The following is a 27,278-nucleotide window of genomic DNA, read 5'->3' on the forward strand; positions in this document are numbered from 1 at the left end:
CGGCAGGCATCCGGCAGCTGCTGCCACTTCTTTCTAAGGCACAGGCACTACGTGCATTATCACCGTCACCACTGCTACCGTTCACGTGGAGATCAACAGCTTGGAGAAAAGCACGCACCCTGCAGCCATGACATGGACTTTGTCTCAGTCCTACTGGCTACCCACCTGAAGCCTCTGCTGCCTACCTGGCCACGCTCTCCCCTGCTGCACAAGAAGCAGGGGCAGTCAGAGGCAAGACGAACCCTGTAGGGACTTGCACACGGCCCTGGGCACTGTCCCCTCGTCTGCAAACCCATTTCCAGGATTCACACGTGCAGCTGGGCCTCATCTTAAACAAGCAACCATGGCTGCCCGTGGCCGTGCTTGCACCCAGATCCCTCATTTCCCCTGCATGTCTCACGGCATGGCTCCCTGAGTTGGCTAAACCTGTCACTGCCATTCCCAGCTCCTAGACCCTTCCAGTCAGACTGCATGCTGCCATGTCAACAAGGCTCTCTCCAAGATCACCATGCCTGGTGGTTTAGCACCTCTCCCTGGCTTCTCCACCTGTCTCTACTGCTGGGTCCTTCCCACCTCCACGGCCTTCGAACCCTGGATTTCCCCAGGGATCAGAACTCAGACTCTCCCGTCTATACTTGCCACAAGGGATCTCATCCAGACTCGTGCCTCTAGATACCACCTGTATACCGAGGATTCCCGAATTTCCACTCCCCTTGACACCAGACTCCCCTTCCCCACTGTCTGCTCACTCTCTCCCTTGGATGCCCGGTGGAGGGCTCAGAGTCCCACATACCCCTGCTGAGCTGCAAAGCTTCACTGAGCCTCCTCCTCTGCTACTGACACAAGCTCTCGAGGATCAAAGAGCTCTGGAGCTGTCCTTGATTCTCCTTCATCCACATCCCAAATCCAACCTGTCAACATGCTCCATCACCCTATCTTTAAAATGTCCCAGACACTGGGCACTCCGTCCCCTGCTGCCACCCTAACCCGAGCCACAAGCACCTCTGCCTGAACGCGCAGGAGCCTCCTTGCCTCTGCTCCACATGGAGCCAGAGCAGCCTTTTAGATGACCCAGGTCAGGGGGTCCTCCAGTGGCTGCATCTCCTCTCTGCTCTGGTAGTTCCTAACACTGCTGCAGGCTCCCACTGCAGGGTCCTCAGCACCGCACTCTCCCGAGTGAGCCACGGGCCGGCCCTCCCACTGCAGGGTCCTTGCACAGGCTGTGCCCTCTCCTGGAATACTCTCCCCACTGGCGCCCATGCGTTTGCTGCCTCAGCACCTGTGATGCGCTCAGATGCCACCTTTTCCAGGAGACCCCTGACCCCCACAGAAAACCCCAGCTCCTCACCCTCCTCAGCTCCTGTCCCTGCCGCCATGTCGCTGCTGCCCACCTGTGAAGTCACATGATGCATGTGTGGGCTGTCTCACCTGGGGGGCTAGGACTCAGGACCCTGTGCTCACTGCTCATGCTCCAAACTCCTCGCACACAGTAGGCACTCAATAAATGCGGAACCTGCTGACTGAAACAGCATTTTGGTTCTCAGCCAGTGCTTGACATGTCTGTGCTCATTCCCCTGAACTGTGAGGTGGCACGAGCCCACACTGCAGAGCTAGTATCCGAGGTCACTGCCTGCCACTAAACCCAGGTCCCTTTACCATGTGCCTCTTAATGAACTCAACAGACTCTTCCCAGTTAAGAGAGACTCCAGGGTGCGGCAATTCATCAGAAGACCTGCTGAGTCAGACCCTCTGGGGCTACCAAGCCCTGCGGGGGATTCTGCTGCTGGCTCCAGGGTGAGGCCATAGGGTAGCCCTGGGCAGGCTGGAGGTCTCTGCACACAGTGGTGCTCAATGATGTCTCCTCTCCAAATAAACGAACAACGCAATGACTACCTTCAGTCTTCCCGATTACAGCTTCTACAACTGAAGAACACTCTGATTCCTGGTGTTCACCACTCTCGTTTGCTCAGAACAACTGCCGGCATCTTTGAAGACGAAATGTCCTCAGCAGCACCTGTCGTTACAGAGACCTCTTTCTGCCTGCATCAGAGCTGATGGTCTCTGAGGAGGAGCAAATGCTAACCTCGGCCCTGCCCTCCAACACCTGGGGCTGCATGCTAGCCTCAGGAAGTGCTCAAGGAAGGGGCAGCACCGTCACGCCCCTTGGTCCCCAGCCCTGAGGTAGGCTGGCAGCCCACACATGGCCACACTTCCTGGCCCCAACCTGGGACCTGCCAACAGTGAGCTCCTCCACGAAGCTTCTCAGTCCAAAGTGCACCGTTCCCAGCAGGAAGCACATCCGTGACCAGCTCGCGTGGGAAGCATGGGGTATGCTCTGGTCTGCAAAGGAGTGGCTGCTCCAGTGGTCCGGGAGGTGACTAGGGAAGCCATCTCCTGGCCCCTCAAGGCATGCCCCTGCTCTGCCCTGCTCACCTGTGGGCACAGTCCCCACAACCCCTGTTCTGGGGCCCCTGGTCCCTGACAGGCTGTGAGCAGCGGGATCTACACCTGACTTCTTCATGTGCTGTGTCCAAGACAGTGCTCGGCCCACATGAGGGGAACCCCCTCCTCCCAACCAGGATCCCACAGCATGCTGCCCCCCACAGCACGCAGGGGCGGCCTCACCTGCCCTGGGGCAGCAGGATGTTGTTTACACCACCCAGCTTGACATTGATCTTCAGGCAGAGGTTGGACAAGGTCTGTGGCGTGGTTCTTTGTACGTTCTTCATCTGTACACACTGTGTGGCCATCCCTAGCACTGTGTCTCCCACACGCTTGACTTCGGCTGCGGGGCATGAAACGGGCACACAGGACAGCTTTTGTGAGCACCCCCTCCCCACTGGCCCCGGGGGCCTCAGCTGTCACAGCCCCACCCTGTTTGAAGCTGCAGAGGTGTGCACCAGCGTGCGACCACAGCAGGCTTGCTGGGCTGCTCCTGCCCCACTCTACCTGCAGGCAGCCTAGGGAAGAGGGTCACTGGCACGCAGAGGAAAGCTGGGCGACTACACCTCATTCCTCCAGTTTATGAACAAAGCCATTTCAATGACTTAAAAGTCAGGGCCACAGGGCAGGGAAGGCAGAGCCCGGCTCCGAAGGAGGGGTTGGCATTCTTGCGTGTAGCTCTCACGGCTATGGCAAACACTTGAGTAGTTAAAAATAAAAACACTGGCATCCTCCAAACCCTTGGCAGGTGCGACTCTGACATCAAAGAGCTATCTAGGCCCACCCTCTCGATCCCTGGATTCTCTCACGAAGCAACCGGTCAACCACTCCCTGGGCCAGGCTCTGCCCTCCCTGCCCTGTTCCATGGAAACAGTGATGCCCAGGACAATACTAATAGGACGAAAATACTGCCCTTCTCTTCCCTTTTTTTGGATATTGAACGTGGAGGGGAGAAGCATGGCTTTCACACATCTGGGATCTGTCACTGGCTAGAAAGGAATCCAGGTGGCAGCACCCCGGGCACCATAGGTTCTCATCCCCACCTCCCTCCCTCCGTTGGGAGCCTCTGGGTCCCCACTGTACTTCCCATGGACCTCTCTGTACCAGAATCGCCTGTGTACACAACTCTCGCACTGCCCTGGGAGCTTCCCCGAGGCGGGGAGAGGGGATGTGTCTGGTTTATTTCTGAATTCCTCAGGGGCTGGGAAGCCACCACAGAGGCTCAGTACATTTGAGCTGGAGACTGTGCAACTGCCCTTTGGCATAAAGGACTCTGATGAACTTTCAGAGAATTCTGGGGTGAGCAGAGATTATGAATGGAAGACTAGGTCTCAGGCAGGAGTTACAGGAGGCATCCTGGTGTGTGTGCTCTGTGTGCTGCAAGGGAATGCTCCTCCAGCTCACAACTAGTGATGGACAAGACACCTACACATGCACTGAGCTCTGTTCCACCTGAGGGTACAGCTTCCCAGGACCAGGGCAGTGACCAGAACCCTCCTCTTCTTTCTCAGGCTCACAGACAGGCCCCAAATGCACGTCTCGTCGGGCGCCTACCATAAACTGGGGTCTTGCCAGGCAGGATGACCACTACCAGCTGCAGGCCGGCATATGTGTTCTTCAGGTGCCGGAACATGGGCTCCACGCTGTCTGCCCCCTGGGCATATTTACAGAAACATGGCTGGCCCTGGATTGGCATCCCAGCATCTCTGGAGATCTTTCTGAGCTGCTCTGTGAAGGACCTGCAGGAGGAGGTTCGTTTCACTCAGAAGCTCTGCGGGCAGCACAGAACACAGACCAACCAGAAGCTCCTGCACACAGAGCACAGGTCAGACGAAGCCAAAGGGGCTCTCACTGAGGTCAGAACCTACATTTTTTTAACGTCCTGGACAAAGCCAGAAACCAAAGCTGCACCTCCTAAAACATATTAAGTCATGAAAAAGGTTAAATATGCTAAACATCCATGTGAAGTCACTTGTGGCTATTCTGCCACCATAAAACAGCAGAGTCCAGACTTCAATTGCATTCCCATTGCCTTGCCAGCAGTGACACTTGCAGTGGGCAGTGACAAGATGCTGTCCTTGTAAGGCAATGTGCAGAGCAGCTGCCATCTACCTGGCAAGCCTGAGCAGCCCTTGAGTTCTGGTGAAGAACACGGCCAGCGCTCATCCCACGTGAAAGCCAGGCCTTGTCAGAGTTAGCTAATTGCCCTGTTAGATTTTGTCCTAGTTTTTCCAGTGGGTACAACTTGGGCTTGGATGACATAATCGTGAGTGAAAACAAAACCACCCACAGGTAAAGTAACCCCAGCAGCCGGTGGTGGACAGCCCTGAGAGGCTCAGGTGTGCAGGGAGATTAAGAATAAAAATCATGTCGCCTTCTGCAGTGAGGGTGAGGACACTGCCATCCAACCTAGCCAGCCAGTGTTCGATATCCCACACGCCAGCACAGTGAAAGCAACATGTGCCTGTTTTTATCTGTACATGAATTTCCCTCAGCTCCGTTCAGCTCCAGGTAAAGACATGGGAGGAAGGGACCAGGGCCAGATGGGCCAGGAGATGGGCCAGGAGTCACCCAGCGCTCAAGACTCTCAGCTATCCCACTGTGGCTTCCCAAATGCTCCGTCTGAGCTTCCCGCTCACTCTGCCTCCAGCCTGGACAGAAGACAGCCTGACGGATGGCCTCTTGCTCTCAGCATCAGCATGCAGCGCCACGGCCTCAGGGCTGCGCCTTGCCGGAATGGTAGCGGCACCAGCTGCACCACCTCACAGGCCTGGTGGTCCTCCCTGTTGCCCCCAGAGAGGTGGGAAGCACAAGCTTCATTTCCTTTTTAGGTTGGTTTGGCACAAAAGCACGAGCCACAGTGCTGCATGGTTCCCACCCCGGTGAGGCCCCCGGGTAGGGCAGAGGCCTGAAGGAGGCACGCCCCTCTGCCTCACTGCCCCTTCCCCGCCCTGCCTTCATTTCTCCATCTCCTGTCATCCACAGAAAGTGAAGCTAAAGTAGGTGCAGAACAACTTTAGTCCACTGGATCCGGTCTTCTCCTCCGCCTCTGCTCTATGAGCTCGTTCTTCAGGTGGTGGCATGTTTTGTGTGTGGCCTGCGCTGTGCCCTGTATTCACCTAATGTGGGCACCCGGCCAGGTGGCACAAATGTCACCCGAGAGGGAAGGTGCCAGCCCAACAAAGGAACTGGCCCGCCCCGCCCCATGGCTCCCGCCTCCTGCGGGCTTACTTCAGGTGAACCTCCGTGCACTGGCGCTGGGGGGCAAAGCACGCGATGGCCCACACCTTGATCTCAATGCCCGTGTGGAACTGCTTGTTCCTCATGTCCCAGACGCCCTGGACAGGGGTGGCAATTGCTTTATTCTGCAACGGCAAGAAATTTGGAGTGAGAAGAAATGGGAAATGCGTCCCTCTGACCTTGGACTTTGTCACTCTCACTGCTGGTCCCACTGACCAACACTGGCTCCTGAGGGTAAGAACGTAACCTTTGTGTTGTCTCCCACCGACCTGCCTAGCCCTGCAGGCAGCCTACGCACGTCTGCAGGATGAGTGGACAGACAGGAGGACAGAGAGTTGGACAGGAGATGGATGGGCAGGTGGATAGAGAACGGGATGAAGGACAGGTGGGTGGAGGTGTGAATGGGTAATGGACAGTGGACGGTAGGGGACAGAGCTGCAGGAAGGATGGGCAGGTGGGAGGGTGGTTAGATGAACAGACGGATGGCTATGGATAGGTGGACAGAGAGTTGGATGGAGGACGAATGGGTGGAGGACAGAGAACGAGATGAAGTAAAGATGAGTGGTTAGATAGGGAGTTGGGTGGAGGATAGACGGGTGGGTAAACGGACAGTGGGTGGGGATGAAGCCAGGAGGACAGGGAGGCCCAGAGCTCTGTCCAACCTCACAAGGACCCTGGAGGAACAGAAGTGCCTCGCAATGCTACCGGAAGACTTCCTGTTCTATAAAAGCTTTCCCGAGTTTTAGCTCATCTGTTATCAATGAGGCCACCAGGGAAGGGAAGGAAGTCAGAGCACATCTTCCCAATCCCGCGGCCGGGGAGTGGGCAGGCCAGGAAGTGGACAGGCCGGCTAGAACTAAGCCTGCAGCTCCTCCCGCCTGGCATGCCACTGCCTGCAGTTGTGTGAGAAGTGGAAACCAATCCCATTCGAAGAGAGAAATACAAAGCTGGGCACCTGCTGAATGGTCATCTCCCAACTAGAAAGAACTGCCCCCGGTGCTGTCACCTAAGGGTCTTTAATTGCCTTCCAGTGATTCTCAAGGGACAGGGATGAATCAGGAAGGGCCACGTGCAGGCAGGACGGTGGCCGTCCCTGACCTGTGGGCACCATCAAAGCACATGGCTGTACCCAAGTTGTCGTCATCTACTCTATAGAGGTTTTTTGTAGTAGAAAGTGTTTTTCTTACAAAAGCAATATAAGTCTATTATAAAAAACCAAACAAATTATAGACACAAACACTTTTGTTTCCTGTATCTTTTAATTGCTGCCTGCTCCAGCCAGCCTCCTTCTACACAAGACAGCACCACAGACAGCCTGGGGTTCCAGACTTAGGGTAAACACACACACAGTGTTAACAGAAAGGAGCTCTCACTATGCATATGCTCCTCAACCTCAGCACCGCTGACATGTGGGGCTGGGATGACACTCTGTGTGGCGCTGTCCTGTGCACTGCAGGATGTTGGCAGTCCCTGCCCACTAGATTCCAGTGGTCCCGTCCCACCCACCTCCAAGATATAACAAGGAAAAATGTCTCCAGACATTGGCAGATGTCCCGGGGGGGGGGGGGGGGCGGGCGGGCAAAAGTTACCCCTGGTTGAGAACTCTTGTTGTCTACCTTGCTTGCAGAGGGCACGTTTAATGTTTGCTATAACAGTGAACAATGTGTGGGGCCAGTGATGAGGAGTATTTCCTCCCATATAAATGTTTCAGAAATCTCGAAGGAAGTGTTTATTTAGAAATATTACAAGCTCTTTTAATCACTACAATTCTAAGATTTTTGCAACGTTGAATTACAATGGCTATTTTGTTTTCCAGATGGCCCTGGCTTTACTAAGAGGTGGAAAATCGATGAAACAGAGGACATCTGGGGGGCAGTAAAATAAAAACATGCTGGACTTGAAATCTTCATTTTAGCACAGAGGGGCCACGTCCCTGTCTCACCATTTCTGGGTATCTCTTCACCTGCTTGTGAGAAGGAATCACATGCTCTTGCTCCTAGGGTTAGACAAGATGCTATGTTTGCACACAGCCCAGGGCACTAGGGTGCACTTCCCAGCTGAGGAGTAGCTGAACGGCCTTGCTCGGAAGTCAGTCCTCCTTCAGAGAGTCCCCCTCCGACAGGGACGGGACACCCACACAATGGAATACTATGAACAGTCACAAAGAACAGGACTTGTGTTACACAGCAAGATGGAATGATCTATGGTATCTCAGTGAGCTCTACGACAAAAGAGTAAGTTAAAAAAAAAAAAGCAAAGTACAGAAGTGCATTTGATACACTACCATTTGCATAAAGAAGGGTGAGAAAGTACGTAAAATTGCCCAGGGATTATTCACAATGGAGAAAGATAACACCAATCATTTTCTGGGAGTGCAACTGAGAGCTGGCAAAAAAGAGACTTTTTCCTATAATTATTTTTATATTTTTTGAATTCTGAAAGATTTAAAAATAAAACAAATTCTTACCACTGGCCTCGAGTACTAGGATAAAACTGTTAGGTAAAAACGGTGTAAAGTCAGGTAGAATCCTTCCATGCTGTTGGCTGATAAGCAAAGGACTGATCTTTGACACCAAGGCCCCCAGGAGCACTGGGCACGGCTCCCAGGGCAGTCACCCCACCCCTGCCCAGGAGGAAATGAGAGCAGCCCTGCTCATGAGCCCTGGGTCCCAGTGGTCAGGACATCTTGGACTACACAATGATAAAAACTAGAGGCTAAACTGGCAGAAACAAAAACCAAAAAGCCCTAATGGCTAAGCTTGCTACCAAACACCTCCAAAGCAAAAGTTAAAGAAGAGAAAAACAGTAAAGACTTCTGGAAAATAATTCAACATTAGTAGAATACCTATCATGTAAAGAATGATGCTTTCTAAATTGATAGGATAATAAAAATTATCTTTTTGAAAACATTAAGGATACTTCTGAAAAACTTTTTTAAAAAGGACAAAGGAAAGGCATTCCTTTACGAAGTCTCATGACTAGAGTAGAAGGAAGTACCTTATACGTGGTCTACACTGCTGGTGATGGTTCAGAACCTGAAAGGGGTCAGAGGCTGCTGCTCCACCAGCGCTGAGAAGACACACGACCAACACTCACAGCTCGCGGCCCGCCCTGCACCTACCCTGCCCCCGTAGAGGATGGAAGGAGGCTGCAGGACCCGCCCGGTCACATCTGTCATCTCATCTTTGACCATGATTCCAAATTCCCGAACGTATGGATCTGTGTTAAAACTTGCACTTCGCATCTTGAAAAGGGAGAAAAGAAAAAGGAGTCAGATGGGCCTTTGCAATTTCTGGCAGCCACATATGTCCAAAGACGTGGGCAACTTGTACTAGACTCCGCAGGGTGCCCACCTGCGCACTGACCCCGGCGATAAGGAGTGGCACTCACCAATTTGCTAATCTCTTCTTGCCGATCAGGTGCTGATCGGGCAGTGGCTCTGATCATGGTTGAGGTCTGATTGTCCGTCAATTTTTTAATGCATCTCTGTCCTGCCACTATGTTACAGACCTATAAAGAAGATACAGAGGCATGTGTCAACACTGGTGCTGGGCACAACCAGGAATGGGATGGGGGTCAGAGAGGCAGAGCAGGAGGGCCAACCTGGAATCCTCTCAATTGCATCCACCAACTGCAAAGCGCTCTGCAAATGCCAGTGGTGGGAGCTCCTCACGGCCTCTGGTTCCTATCAGAATCCCTTCTGAGCAAACCCAACCCAACACAAACACACATGGGCATAGCCTGCATGCCAGCTATAGGGGTGGGTGTCTCTGGCACTGGAGTTTCAGGGCGCTCCCTAGCCCTTAGTGGATGCGAGTGTGCGATGCGTGAGCAGGAAACTGGCTGCAGATGGGAGGAAGTCTAGCTGCTGGACAGGCCACTGGAGAAACCGAGGCCCTGAGCACCAGAGAAAAGAGAAGAAGCGCCTTGCTTTGTTTCAGTTCTCGATCCCCTCCTGAGGGTTTCACAGTCATCCTTGCTGTTAGAGAAGAAGTGAATGAAGCAACAGTGCACTCACTGAGCACTTCATCCCCCCTGCCGGGGACCTGCTGGGCATGTCACACATGATCTCACCCAATCCTCACACTAATCACACAAGAGAGCAACTAATCCCATTTTATTAAAGGGAAAACTGAGGGTCAAATAAGCCTGTGAACTTGCCCGAGGTCTCACAGCAACAGGGATGATGATGATGGGGGCCTCTGCTGTCTCACCAGTCAGCATGGCCCTTGACCAGGTGTGCCCCCCAGCCCAGAGCTCAGGAAGAGAGTGACTTGCCTCCAAAGGAAGGTAGGTGTGTTTCTGCTCTTGTCCGACTTGTAAACATGGGAGGTGGGGGTAGCGCAGAACCAGCTTGTGCCTGTCCTTGAAGTACTGGGCCACTGTGCACTCTACCGTCTGCCCGCTCTCCTGCTGCAGCGGGAACCTAGGGAAGTAGAGAGCCTCAGCTCAGGCCAGGATGTCCCGGGACTCCTGGGACCACGCCACCAGTGTGTACCCCCACTCTCCCCAGGGCTGCTTTTATCTGCGTTTGTGTCTCTAGGGTGACAGGTAGGGAGGAAATGCTCAACACACTTCCCAAGAGTGAAAACCTAATCATGCCCTTTGGATTATCTGGAATATTCCTGAATCCCTGAATTTTCCTTTTGTCTCGAGTTATGAAATAAAAAATACCTATAGGTATATCATATACAATAATCATAAATTATCCACAATGTCTACAGTATATGTCAAGGACTCAGGACAAATGAAGACAAATCCAGAAGGAAGAGCCCGTGCATTTTCAGTGGACCACAGTGACTCTGAAAGTCATCTTTGGGCCGAGCACCCCAGGTGCCCGGAAGAAACTGAAACCTCCCAGGACAAGATGAAGAAGGAAGCCTGTGAGGTCTGCTCAGGCCTCTGTAGCAGGAGGAGACACCTGATGGCAGGAACAAGAGAGTGAGAGGGTCCCATGTGGGCGATGACACAGGCTCCTTTCACCATTCTGCTCAATGAGGCCCAGCAACAGGCATTTCCCATGGAATGACCCATGAAATAAACAAATCCTCACTGGGCCCAGGAGACCTGATATGGAGCAAAAGAGCCAAATCTATCACCTCCCCCCAAAACGAACACTACACAATCTAAGACAGCAGCACACTGTGCAACCAGGCGAACCACCACTCAGAGTTGTTCTAGAGGTCAGGACAAGACGCACAGCAGAAGAGGCGCACCGTACGGAGCAGCCAGGGCGGGGAGGGGCTAGATGTGGCCACACCTGTGAACATGGCGGCGCCAACGCCCCGCCCTGCACAACTCAGCACTGAGGCCTAGATAAATAACAAAAAAGACCTTCTCCTGCCTTGCAGATCAGGAAGGAAAAATGACGGGGAGCCCCTGTACTCCCCACACAAGTGGAATTTCATTGTCTGATTTTATTTCATTAGGTGAAGTTTGGAATCTACTGAGCCACGTATGATATAGTTTTGACATTTAAAAACAGAACGAAATGATCTTTTCCAGAAGAATCATGGCTCCAGTGTCTGGAATCTGAGCCACAGTATGGCCTGCGCTGATAGAACGTGAAAGGAAGGCTGTTTACGTTTGGTGACTGGCAGGACGTCGGGTCACGTTGCAGACGCGGTACTTCCTCTTCATCTGCCCACAGTGCGTTATCTCCACCTTGAGACCTGGTGACATAATATAGCAGGCTTCAGTGTCCCAGCTTGCCCATGTCTGCAGAGCAAGCCCCACTTTCACAGGAATTACAGCTACAGACCCATGTCATGGGGGCAGCTGCGGGGCTCCCCCCAGAAGGTGGATGACACCTGGGCCATCCACAGAACACCACGGCTGGAACCATCTCACCTACAGGGAGGCCCTTTGGCTGAGGCCACAGAATGCAGACACGGGGCATCCACCCCCACAGCATTCTACGTTCGGTACAGCACCGTCATTGTAACAAGGGCACTGCTGGTGGCCTTCAAATAGGACAGGTGAAGCAGGGCGCAGGTCGTGCAGAAAGCAGCCAGTGTCTGTGGTTCCACCGCTGGCAGAAGGACCTGAGGCAAGTCCTCAGGCCCTGGACCCGCATGTCCCAGAGTAAAAGCTAGGCTGAGTGGGCACAGACACCTGCCAGGGCTGTGAGGGCCCAGTGACCATGATGAGAAGATGCCTCCAGATCTAGAACACTATAGAGCACGCTACCCATGTGCTGGTCTGTCTCTAACAGCCATTCTGTCCTAACATCCATGACTCAGAAACAAGTCACCGCCTGCTCCTCCCCCTGCAGAGAAACTTTTATTTACCTAGAAAATGGTCACTCCCGCTCTGGGAAGTGGGTTTAATTCCCTCAGTGCTAACTCCCTGTGGCTAAATCCTGCCACCTCCCTCCATGCACGTAGGAATAAGCACCCACAAAACACACCGAGGAGGGGACCACAAAGGGGCTCCCCAGCCCCTTAGCCTGATGCACCAGGACGGTTAATTACCTTTAATTTCTTTGGTAAACTTCACCCTTTGGGAATCTGTCAGAGGTTTTTGTTGTTCTTCAATACTTTTAAAATCCAAAACTTCACAAACAAACTCGATTACTGGCTGTGCCTTGTAGAATGCTGTGGCTGACACTGTGGGCAGGAAGAGGGAGAGGTGGGACACGGGTGTGACTGGCTGCCCCATCCGTATCAACCCCCCCACCGGCCGTGGTTCTGGAGTGGCTGCCGCAGACCTGGCTGGCCCCAGGACCCCTGGCCTTAGTTTTCCCTGTCTGCAGGCTCACCCAGGGCCTCAGAGACGGGCAGGACAGAGCCAGAGACGGCTCGTGCCTGTTCCCACTGGTCAGGAGCAATGGCCGGGGAAGGTTGAGTCTACAGATTAAGCCACCCTCTTAGAATGGAACTAGTTCTTAGAAACAAACAAACCCATACTGGCCAGCTGACAAAAAATAAGATAAAAACAAAACCTAACACATGCTGATAATCACAAGCCTTGGACTTTGTAGGATCTTCTATCTTCTGGTTTAGATATTTCAGAAATTCACCATTCCCTTTTATGTAATTATTTTTCAATAAATGTATAACTGAGCAAGAAACAGTTTTCGTTCCTTTCTAGAGCTTCTCATAATCATTAGTTGCCAAACCAGAGAACAGAATTCTTCTTTCTGAGCTTCACTCTTTTCTTTTTAACAGAGAGGGATGTGGGGGTCCCGCACAGAGAAGCAATGGAGTCTCCCAGGAGAGGGGCAGGCAGTAGCCGCACTTGGAAGGAGACCAGCAGAAGGTGGCCAGACCAGCAGTCCCCTAACCGGCCACCCTGTCCTCGGACCAAACACACACCCTCGAGCTAAAGCAGAAGGAGACAGGGAGGGGTAGCCCCAATCATGCACCTCGGTGCACCAGCAGCAGCCCTGGGGGGATTCTCTGGCCTGCTGCAGCCCCACTGACCCATCTTGGGGGTGGGGACCCCAGGCGGTTCTGATGCTTGTCTGAGCACCACTGTCCTGCCCTAACAGATGCATGCAGATGAGACAGGCCGGGAGTGCTGCAGCATCTCCAGCTGTGACAGAGGCCATGCCTAGGGCTGCCTGCACGGGCCCTCCCCAAGGTCTTGGCCTCTGCAGCCCCACCCTGCAGTAAAGACCTGCAGGGTTTTGCTTACCATCAATATTCAGCATCATTTTCCAAAGAGAAGGTCGGACGGACTGATGGAAGCCAAACCACACTTCTCGGCCCCCACCAAGAGGGTTGGAGCAGCCCTCAGATGCGGTGAAGAAGGAGCGGCCCACAGGGGTGTACCTAGAACCAAGAGACCCTCGTCTGCTCAGACACGTTTTCAGGTAGGAACTCTGAGTCTGCTCTTCATCCACCTCAATCACGGAAGCAAACACACACACTCATTGATAATTCTGATTTTCTCCTTATAAAACTGCTTTTACTACACCACACTCGAGCCTGTGTCCATCCCTACTTTGAGGGACATCACGTAGGCAGCAACTTGGGACTTGTGGCTTCATGTGAGGACACTGAGAGACGTGCAAGCACACCACACAGGGTGGAGACCCAGGGGCGCACTCGGTCTCAGTGCCAGCATGGTCTACCTGAGGCCCGCAGTGTTTCTAGCTCACAGACACCCAGCTTGCATTCTGATGGTATCCTCTGTGTGGGTCCTGCAGAGACAGAGCTCACTGGGGACAGCCCCTGGCTATAGCTTGGGGCCTGGAGGCACACATGGTGTCCCCAGCTTTGTTCTGTGTTTCCAGGCCTCCCCTCCCCTTGCCTTCAAGTCCTATAGAATACACCTCTGTGCACACGACCTCAGGTCGTCCTAGAGCAGGGCTGTGTGGGGCAAGTATGCACAGGTGAACATGGCACCATGAGCGCCAACCACAGCCAGGCCAAGACAACTGGACTGCCCTGCCCCAGCCTGGGGAGACTGGCCGCCACCAGCCCAGTGGCAGCTGAGCACCAATGCTGAGGCACATGGCCGGCATTCATCCCGTTTCGTCAATGCCTGCTACTGAGCACCTCCCGGGCACCAGGGACAGGGGGCAGAAGTGAGCTCCTGTGCAGGGGATGGTAGGGCCAGCGTGCTGACCTGAACCTGAGCCTCCAGGCCCAAGTAGATACATTCTCCAGCACAATCTCATCCATGGCCACACTGCACGTGGCACCCGGTCAAGGGGATACACCATCGCAATGATTCCCCAGGAAGATGCACCAGTTAGTAGTGACATCACCCACCTCAGGGCTGCACTAGTAAGAAAATAACACAGACAGCCCTTTTCACTTACCACCTGAAATGTGCTAAGCCTGCCTCTACTACTGTTTTCTCCAAAATGAAAATAGTAGTTTCTTCCCTGACCATAAAATTAATATAAATGATCCAAAGGAATTCAGAGAAGAAAAACCACAGTGATTTCTGCCACTGAATTAAAAGTGCAGACCACAGTTTGGTGACCATCCTTCTAGGTTGTTTCTGCACCCACCCACCTTCCTCCTGTCAATAATTTCAGGCAGTGACAGCCTGTCCTGTGTTTGGTCATCTCTACCCAATCCCAAGACTGAGAAAACCATGGTCCCATCTAGAATCTAATACATGGCTTCAAAGTGCCTTCTCTTATAGTTACAAAGGAAACCTCAACTCTTCTTGAATCTTCGCGTCTTGGTCAGTCCTGGGAGAGCTCAGCATGGAGGTTTGTTTCAGTTTTAGGTTTTTGTTCTTTCACTTGTTCATTAAATCACTCCTGAGGTCCTCTTGTGTGCCTTGTGTGTGGAAGGCACTGGTGTGGGGACTGGCAGAAACCAAGGTCTGGGTGTGGGGAGCTTGTCTTGCTCCTACACAGATACTCTCACAGGAAATTAGTAAAACCCTCTGCCCAGCATTTGGGCAAATTATGAGCCATTAAAACATTCACTTGCCCTCCCCTCCTGCTCTCCCCCAATTTCAAGTGTGGCAATTTATGGTTAAAAAGTGATCCTATAGAATACCAAAAAAAGAAGTCTCGGGCTGGTTGGTTAGTTCAGTTGGTTAGAGCATGGTGTTATAACACCAAAGTCAAAGATCCACTTATTGGCCAGCCACAAACAAAACAAAACAAAACAAAACAAAAAAAAGTCTCAAGCATCTACAGTGTTACCAAGAATCGTGAAAAGCGGGTGGTGAAGGTTCCTCCTAGTGGTGGACACAGTGGGATATGGTGCTGGAAATACGATTCTAGTGTGACAAGTCCCAAGTATGACAACAACAGGGAGACAGAAAAGTGCTGACCGATGCAGGTCTAAGTGAAAAATGAATGCACAATCTGCTCAGAGACAGGGAGATGATCTTTTTGTGCAAGACTGAGAACACTGGTGATTTATTTCTGTATTAAAAATTTTCCCCAGCTTTGCATCGTTTATTATACCAATCACAGAAAACCTATACGACTTTAACCACCCCGACTCCAAGAATCAGCTCTTCTCAGGCAGAGGTTGCAGACTTCCCGGTAACACTTGGGGTCAAGAGCAGATGCTCTGGCCCCCAGGTCCTGAGTTCCATGTGGTGCCCTCACCTCATGGATGGTAGATGCCTCATGACCACGTCCAGGGCCTGGATCGTCTCAAAGGGGACACTGGGCAGCCGCCCTGAAAGTGCATCGTGTAATGCCTGCAGGCTCACGCAGGACACCCACTTGATGGACACCTTGAAGATTCGATCTTTGCCTTCTCCTGGCAGCGTGACCTCCAGCTCCACCTGCGAGGGGGTCCAGAGCACACAGGTTAGTTTCTCTGAAAAGGCTGTGGGGGAGGACAGAGGCTGGTGGTGGTCAGCTTCTACACACATTGTACTTTATCCAGCCACTGCCCACATGTGGCAACTGAACCCCTGAGATGTGAGCAAGACACTGAATGTTAACTTCATTTACTGTTAACGAATTTAAGTTTACATTGGCACATGTGGCGAGTGGCCAGTGTGCCGGGCTGTGGGCTAATCCATGCCCTCTTGATTCAGGCCTAAGCAGACAATGGACCCAATCCCTCCCTCCTGCCCAGTCTCTGAACAGCCCTCACCTCACCAGCTTGTTCCCTGTGCGACAGACCAGCCCTCAATGCTTGCTTCACTCCACTACTCAGGACCTGCAGTTAGATCCCTGTGTGGCCCTCACTCCATCCTGAAGGAGGGACACACACAAACCCCATTCAGGTGGTGACCAAAGCAACCTCGTTACTGGTAATACTTCCCAGTGGTTATGGAACATCTCTTTCACAGGTCATGGACCATATACACTTTACCCTTAAACGTCCAAAAGTCCCAGCAAAGGAGACTTTATTTGCTACCTTTTTACGTAAAGACACAAGCACTCAGACTTCAAAAACAGCCCAAGGCCACAGAGCTGTGAGAGGACGGAGATGGGATATGGACCAATGGCTTCTCCACTCAACATGGTATGCTCTGGGCTGGGTGCTGTCATCTCTTGGGCAACACAGCACTGAGGTATGGCCACAGCCCTGCACTCACCCCTGCCTCTGTACTGAGTGTCTGTAATGCCCTTCCAGCTCAGATCCCCAGCAAATCCCTCCTCAGTCTTTGTGTCCAGGTCAAGTGTCATTTGACTGCACCAGGCAAGTCCACTCACCCACCAAGCTTATGCTCAGCTCCCACCTGCTCATCCTCCCCGCCCAAAGCCTCTGCACAGATTCAACCCTCCTGGAGCTGCTTCCCAGCTCCACTGCCACACCTTGTTCAAACCTCATCAGAGCAACAACCAGACTCTACTGACGTTTACTGCACATCTGAGCCCCAAGTAGACACTTCCTTTTTATCTATGCCTGGGCTTGCTCCAACACGCGCGTCATGCCCAACAGCACTTAGAGCACTGTGGCATCTAATGGCCCAAACTGGAAGCTGCCCTGAGGTCCACCCACAGGAGCAGACAGCAGTGAGAGGAAACAGATTCATCAAGCTGGAGGGACTTTCAATATCTAATACCAAGAAAAAGCAGCAAGCCACAGATGACGCTGCAGCATGATTCCTTTCAGAGGAATCATGTTCAAAACCAGAACAAAACTACACCTGTGAGGGGACACACATGCAGCTGAAAACCCCCACAAGGATGTAAGTCATCGGGGCAGTGGCATGGGGGAAGGGAAGATACAATTGGGGTGGGGGCTTAGGAGTGAGAGGAAGAAACTCCTTGGTGTGTATATGGGAACCTGGGAGTTTGTTTTATTACTACTCTTTAAATGTATGTGCATGCATATTTTTCATAATAAACTTTTAAATAAGTAATATATTATTATTCCTGCCAGTCTGGTCCCTACCTTTACTTTCAGTTAAGGAAAAGATCCAGGGAGGCTGAGTGAGTGGCCTGGACCATGCAGAAAGCAGAAGAGGTGAGCGCCTGCCTTGGACGTTCTGATTCCAGAAAAGGAAATAGAGCCTCAACGTGCCCCGGGTGGCAGCCTGGCTGGGCATAGGTGGGGATGATTCCAGCATGGACTAGCAGAGACCTTGATCCAGTGACAGAAGGAATGGACAGAGCTGTTCTGGTCGTGCAGAGATGGGACCCCACAGAGCACGGGTGGGCACGAGCATGTGAAAGGGCATCAACGTGCTGATATCTAAGTGATGCCTCTAAGCCTCACAGCTCCACCAACAGCACTCAATGAGTCGAAACAACACTACTGTGATGCTGGTTAACATCATCTTTTAAAAATGCATCTACAATCACAACTGAGGGGATTTGGAGCTCCACACCAGCCAGCCGCCCCAGAAAAAAAACTGAGGGGAGATTCGGTGTATGTTCCTATAGCAAAATATGCATTCTGGTCCAGCCTCCCCTCAGCCCCCATATGAGGGGCAGCAAAGTCAGCCCTAGGCGCTGCAATGCTCTGCCGAGCCGGGTCTGGAGTGGCTGCAGCCACGTGCATGCAGGAGTTTAGGGACAAGTGGAGATCTCAGCAGAAACGGCATACCATGTGGACAGGCAGGTGGCATGATGGCTCCCTGAAGAGCAGCCCTGTGTGTCGGGGCTGCTAGCTGGCAGCCAGTCCCCACCCCGACACTTCAATCTCTGAACAGCCTGACGCTCTCAGTCCCAACAGCGCAACATCCACAGGGCAGCACCTGCAATGTGCTTGGGATGAGGCCACCTCCTAGCTCTGCAGCCTCTGTGGTCTGAGCCTGGGCAGGAGGCTCCATCGGACCCCCTCTGTGCATAAGGGGATAAACAGGAGGCCCTGCCCAACTCACGGAGCGCTTGTGTCAACCATGCACGCCAGCGCTCTGTCAGAAGCTGTCTGGGACACAGGAACGCTGCAACTGCCATTTTCTAATGTGGACGACGGAAGATGTCAGCCAGCACATAGCACCAACGCAGGGCCTGGAACACAGGGGGACAGCTGCAAAACCCAGGCTCTCCATGGGGACCACATGCCACAGGCTCAGCGCCCTCGGTCTGAAAATCCCCAGGGGAGAGACGGAGCTGTAATGGGAAGATTCCTGTTTTGGTACTGCTACCAACTAGAAACAAAGAAAGAGAAAACAGCCCATTAAAGAGCACAAAGAAACTGTGTGTGAAGCTGGAGAGAGAGTGCAGAGAAGCAGCTGCGCTTCAAAAGGATTTTCTTGCCCAAAACTCAGCTGTTGGGGCCAGCCAAGCCCCATAGGCTCCTTGCCCTTGGTCGCTAAGGAAGCAGCGACAGCACCAGCGGGCGTGTCTGGTTGGTTGCAGGAACCCAGACCCAGGCGTGGCCCTCCCCAGGGCCTGCTGGAAGAGCTGTCACACCACTGTGCCCACTGGAGCCTGGGCCAGAGTAACAGCTGTAGGCTCTGTGCCACCAGCCCTTTCCAGAAGGGGACATGCAGGTCACATCTTATTTAAACATGCCAGGGAGCTCATGTCTGAAGGCTTCCTTTGACTTTGCACAGCAACAAATGTCCTCAAAAAGCAGATCACTGCCTCTCCCAAATCCTGTGGTTTATAAACCAGTCTCACTCAGCACATCTGTGAGGCATGGTAGGAATTCAAAGTCAACCTAGCAGGTGACACAGCAGGGACAGGGAGGGGCTGCATGACCAGGTTTAAGGAGCACTTCCTGAGCACCTTGCAATGGGTGGGCTCAAGTCAAGGCACCTGAACAGACCAGACCCTCAGCCTGAGAGGCAGCAGGTTGGCTCCAAAGATGACAGGACAAGGGCAACTTGGCCCTCTCTCTGTGGGCCACCCAAGGAGGAGACCCCACTGCCTCCCAGGACCCTTTGTCTCTGCCTCCCTGAGCCTCTAGGTGTAGAACCTCCACTGCCTGGTCAGCCCTTGCCCTCCCCACTGCCCAACACCTTCAATGCCAGGTCAACAGGTACCTGCCAGGGCACAGAGGTGGACAGCAGGAGGTCTCAACTGGTGGGGAATTTTGCGCATAGCTGTCTTCCCTCATGGTAACCTGCTTCCACCGGGTCTGTTACCAATTTGAGCTGTGCACGTGCCCTAAATTCCTTCTAGAAAGGAGATGCCCCTGCTTGCCCAGGCCAAACACAGAATCTGGAGCTCCAGGAAGCTGCAAACCTTCTGTGGGCACCCAATGAGGGGAGGCACAGGGCTGGGACCATGGCCAGGGAAAACAGACAACACAAATCATATCACATTACTGCAAAAAGGACATAAAATTTTGAGCAACTTGTACAGCTTCCTAGGTCTCTCCTTTTCTGAGAAATAAGGGAGTGGGCCTGGGTGGGCACAGGGGCTCCCAGCCCTAGTAGAACTGATCTCTGTCCACATGGCCTGGAATTAAGGCCGGCAGGCTGATATTTTAGTAGGAGAGATTAAGGAGAGACTTAAAGAGGACTTATCCTTGAGTGAGGGTGACATGACACAGGTCGAGGGCCACCTGCAGGTCCCATCGAGCCATGTAGCAGGTTCTGGGTCAATGAACGCCTGAAGATTCCTCTCTTACTACAGATGATACAAAGAAAAGTCCTTTGTAGAAAAAAAAGAGCAAATCTAAGAGAAGAAACCCAAGAAGATGATGCTCTACTGCATGATGTGGAAGTGTGGGCACAGAAAAGGGGAACACCTCTGCATGCTAGCTGTCGAACAGAAGGGCTCATTTCTGTAAGCCAGAATATCTTCCAGAACCTGGAGAGCGTGTGGAAAAGGTGTGACCTGGAGCCGGGAGACCCTGACGCTTGCTGTGCACAGTGGCTTCGTGTAGGCTCTCTAAGCTCTCCAGGACTCACGTTTTTCATCTGAAAAAAAAAAAGATGAGGATGGTGGGGACTAAACTTAAGGGGCACTGGGAGCCCACTAGGTATCAGGCCCTGTGTATGAAGGGGTACTCTGGGCACCGGGGTAACCCAGAAAAATGCCCTGAATGTTACACAGTGGTGACAGCGATCGTCACACAGGTTAAGTGTCTGCCACATCCCAGGATCATTGTCATGTGCTTTAAGCCCTCGCAACTCAAAGTGGGATTCGGGAACCAGCAGCATGGGTGTCAGCTGGCAGCTGGATGGAAATGCTGACACCCCAGGGACGCAGCATACACCTTAAAGGTGGAGAAGCTCCTCGTGGTTGTATGCGCTTACTTAAATCCCACAAAGACCCTGGGAGGCTGTGAGCCTCGGCAAGGTCTGGGGCTTGCCCAAGGTCTCACCACTAGCGAGGATGAAGCAAAGACTCGAATCTAGGTCGACTTTCACCCCAGAGTCTGTGCTGCTCATTTCTACAACGACATGTCTCCAACTGGAACACCACACAGACTCCCCCACTCCTTCCTAATGAAAACTACCCTTACAACCCTCCCAGTGTCTAATTATAAATATGAATAAATTGAACTGTGAATAAACTCCTCCTCCTTTTCTCATATAACTTTAAACAAAAACAAGTATGTAAATTAAACACAAAACTTAAAATCAATAAATATCAAATTCTCAGCAAGTTAATTTGCAAGCGGTAACTGTGCTCAGCTGACACACATACGGTGCTATGATTCCCTCTGTATTGGATTGAATCATGTTATGTCCCCCCAAAACTCACTGAAGCTTGAATTGTGTTCCTTAAGTTTTATGTATTAGAAACTTAGCCCCCACTGTGACTGTTAAGAGGGTGGAAAATCCTATTATGGGAATTGAAAGGTGGAGCCTTGAAGAGGTGATTGGATTGTAGGACTGTGCAGTAGTGAATGGATTAAAAATGGTGGTCGGGGGCGTGGTTCTGAGGGCGTTAAAAGAAGAGAGAGGAGAATCTGTCCTCTCCACCATTTTCACAATGTGATACCCTGCGTCACTGAAGTCACCACCGAGACCCTCACCAGATGTGTTCCCTGGATTTTGGACTTCCTACCCTTAGAAACTGTAAGCAATCAATTGTTTTCTTTATAAAATACCCAGTTTCACATATTTTGTTATAAGCAGCAGAAATGGACTAATACACCTGCTGAATCAGAATTCCAATGCCTGTCACCCTGGGCTGGCAGTGACAATCCACACGCCTCTGTTATCTCCTAGAATCACAGTGAGACTGCTTTATACAAAGCCCTGTACCGTGACATGGCCTTCACTCAGTCATAGCATATTTTTCCTCTTGTCAGAGCAAGGTAACTCAGAGCAGTACTGCTGAGTACTAAGACCAGTGATCCAGAAAGGCCGAAAGGAGCTTATTTATTTTAAGATTTATCATTAAAAAGCAAAAGCAAAAACATGTTAATGTATGTAGAGAGCTTGCAGGTCCTTGACCCTCCCCCTAAAATACATATATCCCTGGACAGCAGGTTGAGACCCTGTGAACACTGAGCTACCTGCCCTCTCAGGGACCTGGAAGTTTAAAAAGCTGATTAGGTAAGTCGTTCCCAGAAGGAATCAGCTATTACCTTCTCTTTGGGATAGTTGTTAAATTACTGTCTTTTGTTTTGTTAGTTTTTTAAAGTATGTGTAAGGATTATCTCTGAGCTGGGTCTCTGCTCTTCTGCTTGCAAGCAACATCCGCTGTCACCCTGGAGCAGCATGTATCGAAAGATGACACCAGAAGTGACACTTTCTAGGCGGAAACGGTATTACTTCCTAAGTAAAGCAACGATAAGGATAAATATAATTAGAAAACGTGATATTTTAATAAAATCACTACTCCAGGGTTGACTAGTTACCATCATTGTGGTTTCAGAGGAATCACTGGCTACAGCAGAACAGTGACTTTGTCTCACTTCCCTGTCCCTCTCTCAGACACACCCCTACACCTATGTGAACACCCTTTTCCTCAGGTCTTTATAATCCACTGCTCAATCCAGGCTCTTGTCTGGTAGGGGTTTATGGCTTGCACTCTGTGTGTGTTTGTTTTGTACGTAAGAGTTTGGTGGTTTTGAGAAGTTCCCAACTCCCATCTCCAGACTTAGACACTTCACCCTCTATCATCAAAAATTACAACACACAAGGTAGTTGTTATGGATCTTGGGATAAGGCACATAGCTAACTAGCTGCTCTTTCCTCTTAGGTGAAATGATTTAGTATGCGACAAGAGGAACAATTAACTTTACAAGACGTTTGAATTTCATTTCATTGCATATTGTTTAATCCAAACACACTGCCATGAACTTACTTTATCCCTCCCAATTGGAAGGGGCATAGCTGTATAAAGATTCTTCCTTCCATCAAACACTGGTTTCCGATCCCCAAAGATCTGTGTTTTAAAGTGCTGGACCATATGTTCCACTATTTCCCTGAAACAAAGACAGAATTCAGGCAAAAATGTCAATAAAATCAAGGAAATGGCATACAAAATGACATTTTTCTGACATTAGTTTTTAAGCAATTTTATAAGACCTGTGGCTCCTTTTAGTAACATGACTTTCAACTTCCTTCTATAAAGAATCAAAGTAGAACCTTAAGTGGGTTTATGCTCATTCATTTAGTCATGCAAACAGAGAACTTCCTTTGGGCCAGGCACCATATGTGTGACACAACACATAGATACTTCCAGAAATCCCCAGAGGCACTGAAGAGAAGAGCGAGTGGATGGGATTCTAGCTCCAAAGGTGTAGGATAAGATACCCCTGCCTCTGCAGGTCCCCATCACACACACAGGCTATGTTCCCCATCACACTGACACTGGGTGCTAGGCTCGGCCGTGGCCTTGCTTTGGCCATTGGCACTGGTCAGTGGACATGCTTAAAGCAGAAGCTGTCAAGAAGAGCATTTGACTGGTTTGTCCTCTTGCGCTCCTGGGATCACTGGAAGAGCGTGCCCTGGGTGTTGCTGACCCTTCCACATGGGCTCCTGAATGAAGGCCTTGAACTACACTCAAAGCCTGATCCAGCCTGTCTCAGCTGGCCCAGTCAAACCGCAGACCACCTGCAGAACCACGATTGCAAAATGCATGTCTGTTGCTATAAGCGACTGGGATTTTTGTGCTGCTTGTTCCTCAGGCATTTCAGCCAAAGGAACCCGCTGAATATCACAAAGAAGCAGTCTGTTGTTCTCTGTGAGCAGAGGAGAACAGTAACAGTGGCCCCTCCACGTCCCATGCCACCCACCTCCTCTGCTGTGGCAGAGAGGCATCCAGAAATACACTCTGCAAATGACCAGAGCACCTGACCTGTCTGCTGGCACTGAGGTTAGGAAAAGACAACCACCCACCCAGCCACCCTTTCTGTGTGTCTCTTCTTCAAAGAGGTCCTTGCTTGGTACATCTCTCTCAGCATTTTGGGTGGTTTTCAAGCATTCCAGTTCAACTAATCAGATACCAACTCTTCCACACAGTGCCTAATAAAGTGCAGACTTTTAGAGCCACAATCCCTGCCTGCCCCACCAGGCCCATGCAACAGAAACATGCAAAGGACTGTTAGATCATCGGGAAGCAGTAGCTCAAGGGATGTGGTAACGAGGGAGACAGATTGTGGCAGCAGTGGAGGGCCAATGAGGGGAAAGCATGTCTGAGAGACGGCCACAAGGAGGTGGGATCTGAGCTTGGTTCCTCCTGGGTCATCCCTCAGGAAGTAAGAATCCCGCAACTTACCTCATTCCTTTCCCAGAATGTGCGCAAAGCTGGCCTAGAAGGCTTTGCTTATGCAAACTGGCTTTGCCCAGTTGGCTTTCCATTAGCCACAGGAGGTGAGTCTCTAGGGACACAACTAACCCGCCCCCAACTCCTGTGGTCTGGGGAATGACTGTAGCAGAGGGAGCCTCTCAGCAGCATCTTTCTTAAGGGCGCCACCAAGATGCACCAACCTCTGACACCAACTGGGAGATCACAGCTGGGCAGGCCAACTGCCCCAAGGACACTTGGTACAGCTACAGCCCCAGCCCTGCATTTCTTCCCAGCAGCCAGGTGCCACCTCACTTCGTCTTTCACCTTGGGGGCCACCCAAAACTAGGTGCGTCCCCAGCCCTCAAGAGAGGGCAGCTCCCCAGACACTGTTCCAGATCATTGTTCCCAAGCAACCTTCAATGACCCATCTTCCTGGCAGCTCCACTAGGGGGAGGGAAGGGGGGTTCCAGCGCATTCAAAGTGCAAATCATTCGAGCCATACTCAGATCTATCCTGAACAGAAGAGGGCACACTTCCCACTCATCTCACCTTGATGAAGGTCAGCAAAACCTTCATCCTGAAGCTGGACAAGGTGAGTACAGAACTAATAGAAATCATGGGTCAATATCACTTATAAACACAGATGTAGAAACAAAATACTAACAAACGGAGTCCAGCAACATATTTAAAAAAAAAAAAAATCACACATCAAGTCAAAGTCCAGTCTATGTCAGGGATGAAACATTGGGTTTAATGTCATGAAATTAATTAACATGAAACAGACTACAGACTTACAGGTCTTTATGAACCCTGGGATACACAAAGATTTCTTAGGACATAAAAAATATGAACTATACAAGAACAATTAAATAAACTGGACTTTATTAAAATTCAAAACTTTAAAAAGGAAAAGGCAAGCAACTGACTGGGAGAAAATATTCAAAAAACACAAAAATACCTGACAAAGGGCCTGTGTGCATAATACATAAAAAAATTCTCACAACTCAGTAGGACAAACAATCCGACTTTAAAAATGAGGGAAAGGTTTGAACAGACAAGAGTGTGCACAAATGGCCAATAAATACCTGAAAAGATGCTCATCACCAGTAATTAAGGAAATGCAATAAAACCACAATGGGACCCCCGCTGGGATGGCTGAAGGCAAAAAGGTTCAATGACACCAAGGGTCCGTGAAGACGGGTTGTAGGAAATGAACACCTACATTGCTGCTGGTAATGGAAAGGGATACACCCACTTTGGGAAAAAAGTTTGGCAGTTTCTTACAAAGGCCAGTGCATATTTGATAATTATATAAGAGAAATAAGAATACATATCGACACAAACATTTGATTATATACAAATGTTTATGACAGTCCCAATCTGGAAGAAGCTCATCTGTCCAGCAAGTGGTGAACAGACAAATCATAGCACCTCCACACAAGGCAATATTTCATCCCATTGTACACTGCTGCCTGTGTGTATCGTAAAACATGCGCAGAGACCAAAGCCAGACACAAAGGAGGACATGCCACACATTTCCGTTTATATAAGATTCTCTAACAGGTGAAACCCAATCTACATGGATAGAACACGCTTCTGTGGGGGGTGGTCTGGGGCAGCGGGTGGCAGGATTAACTGCACAGGGGCAGGAAGAAGCTTTAGAGTTGATAGAATGCTCCACACCATGGTTGTGGTGTTGTTTTACACGAGTGTATACATTTTTTTTTTTTGGTGGCTGGCTGGTCCTTGGACCCAAACCCTTGACCTTGATGCTGTAACACCATGCTCTAACCAAATGAGCTAATTGGCCAGCCCACGTGTATACATTTTTAAAGCTCAAAAAACTATATAGAGTCAGCCCTCGTACCTACATAATCTGGAAATGCTATGGGCAAATACTACACCATTTTACATCAGGGACTTGAGCATCCGCAGATTTTGGTATCCACAGGAGGTCCTGTAGTGAACCCCCCATGGATACCGAGGAATGACTATACTTAAAATGGCTGCATTTTGTTGTACATAAATTATATCTCAATAAAATTAACTTGCATGGTAAAAAAAAAACAACAATGCAACAAATTAAAGAAAAAATTATGACAATCTCAAATATGTAGAAGAAAGCACTGAATAAAACTCAACACCCATTCATGAGTTTTTAAAAATTAGCACCCTAGGAACAGAGAAATACATCTTTAATCTGGCAGGGATGTGGAAGGAACCCTCCTTCAAGTCCACAGCAAACCAACGGAACTGAAATTCTCCACAGGACACAGATGGGCTATCACCACTTTATTTCTGCCCCAGGCACCAGATGTACTCCCCAGTTCAATCTGAGCTGCCAAGAGACAGATGGACAGCATAGGGACTTTCTCCCCAGCATCCTAGTGCAAACCAACAGAACAACTGCGAATTGCTAGAGGTAATGGCAGCCACCATCACTTTGCCTCTGTTCAATGCTGTCCTGTGGGTCACGGTCACCACTGCAGGGTGAGAAAAAGAAATAGGGATGCAAACAAGATAAAACCACCATTACTGCTGGACATTAGGACTGTGTTGTTGAAAACCCAGACAAACCTACACAGAAAAACAGCTGCATAAAGACATAGCCCCTGCCTTCTCATCTCTGTAACTGCAGGGCCCAGCACTAAGTAAACACTACCTAAATACCTGAGTGAATGCACACATTTTCTCCCTGTACTCAGTCTTTATTCATTCATTATATGATCTCAGAGGAAGAGGTGGGGGAGGGGAGGGGCTCAGGAACGAAGACCCAAAACCAGCACAGTCAGCCATGAAATAAGCACACCTCAGTGAGATTGCCCAAGGAAGCAGAGCCTCCCACAGTGAAGGAACGGGGAAGGAGCTGGGGATCACGTGCACAGGTACAAGCCCCTATCTTCTCACCCTCTCTATAAAATCAACATTCCCCGCAAAGCCCTGGTGTCTAGCAGTAAACACAGTTACATTTTTCTCTTCTCCTATGAGACAATCTCGTGGCCACTCCACATTTCTTTTAACAGCAGAGGAACTCCTGAGTGATTTGGTTATACAGGATGGTCATGTCTGGAAACAGATTTGATTATCTTACTGTGTAATGTCACATAATATGAACACATCA

General features: G+C 50.7%; 1 protein-coding gene and 1 non-coding gene across 7 annotated transcripts in view; both read right to left on the minus strand.

Annotated features, from left to right (window-relative positions):
- AGO2 (argonaute RISC catalytic component 2) overlaps positions 1-27,278 on the minus strand; it is a 107,736-nt gene that overhangs the window by 22,402 nt on the left and 58,056 nt on the right. For 5 of the 6 annotated variants that reach the window (XM_063079244.1, XM_063079239.1, XM_063079240.1 and 2 more), the window contains 11 exons: positions 22,730-22,850; positions 15,713-15,894; positions 13,321-13,457; positions 12,156-12,290; positions 11,267-11,354; positions 9,961-10,108; positions 9,073-9,192; positions 8,804-8,926; positions 5,674-5,807; positions 3,997-4,181; positions 2,626-2,785 (listed from right to left, as the gene is read on the minus strand). In XM_063079244.1, the coding sequence (XP_062935314.1) occupies positions 2,626-2,785; positions 3,997-4,181; positions 5,674-5,807; positions 8,804-8,926; positions 9,073-9,192; positions 9,961-10,108; positions 11,267-11,354; positions 12,156-12,290; positions 13,321-13,457; positions 15,713-15,894; positions 22,730-22,834 (1,517 nt within the window). In that variant the 5' untranslated portion in view covers positions 22,835-22,850. Of the gene's footprint in view, positions 1-2,625; positions 2,786-3,996; positions 4,182-5,673; positions 5,808-8,803; positions 8,927-9,072; positions 9,193-9,960; positions 10,109-11,266; positions 11,355-12,155; positions 12,291-13,320; positions 13,458-15,712; positions 15,895-18,116; positions 18,261-22,729; positions 22,851-27,278 lie in introns of those variants that run through there. The other variant, XM_063079241.1, reaches the window with a different exon arrangement.
- Positions 26,470-26,592, minus strand: LOC134364249 (small nucleolar RNA SNORA31). The gene has a single exon (XR_010021809.1). It is a non-coding gene; the product is annotated as a small nucleolar RNA SNORA31 (small nucleolar RNA).

This window comes from Cynocephalus volans, chromosome 15, assembly GCF_027409185.1.
Source record: "Cynocephalus volans isolate mCynVol1 chromosome 15, mCynVol1.pri, whole genome shotgun sequence".
NCBI lineage: Eukaryota > Metazoa > Chordata > Mammalia > Dermoptera > Cynocephalidae > Cynocephalus > Cynocephalus volans.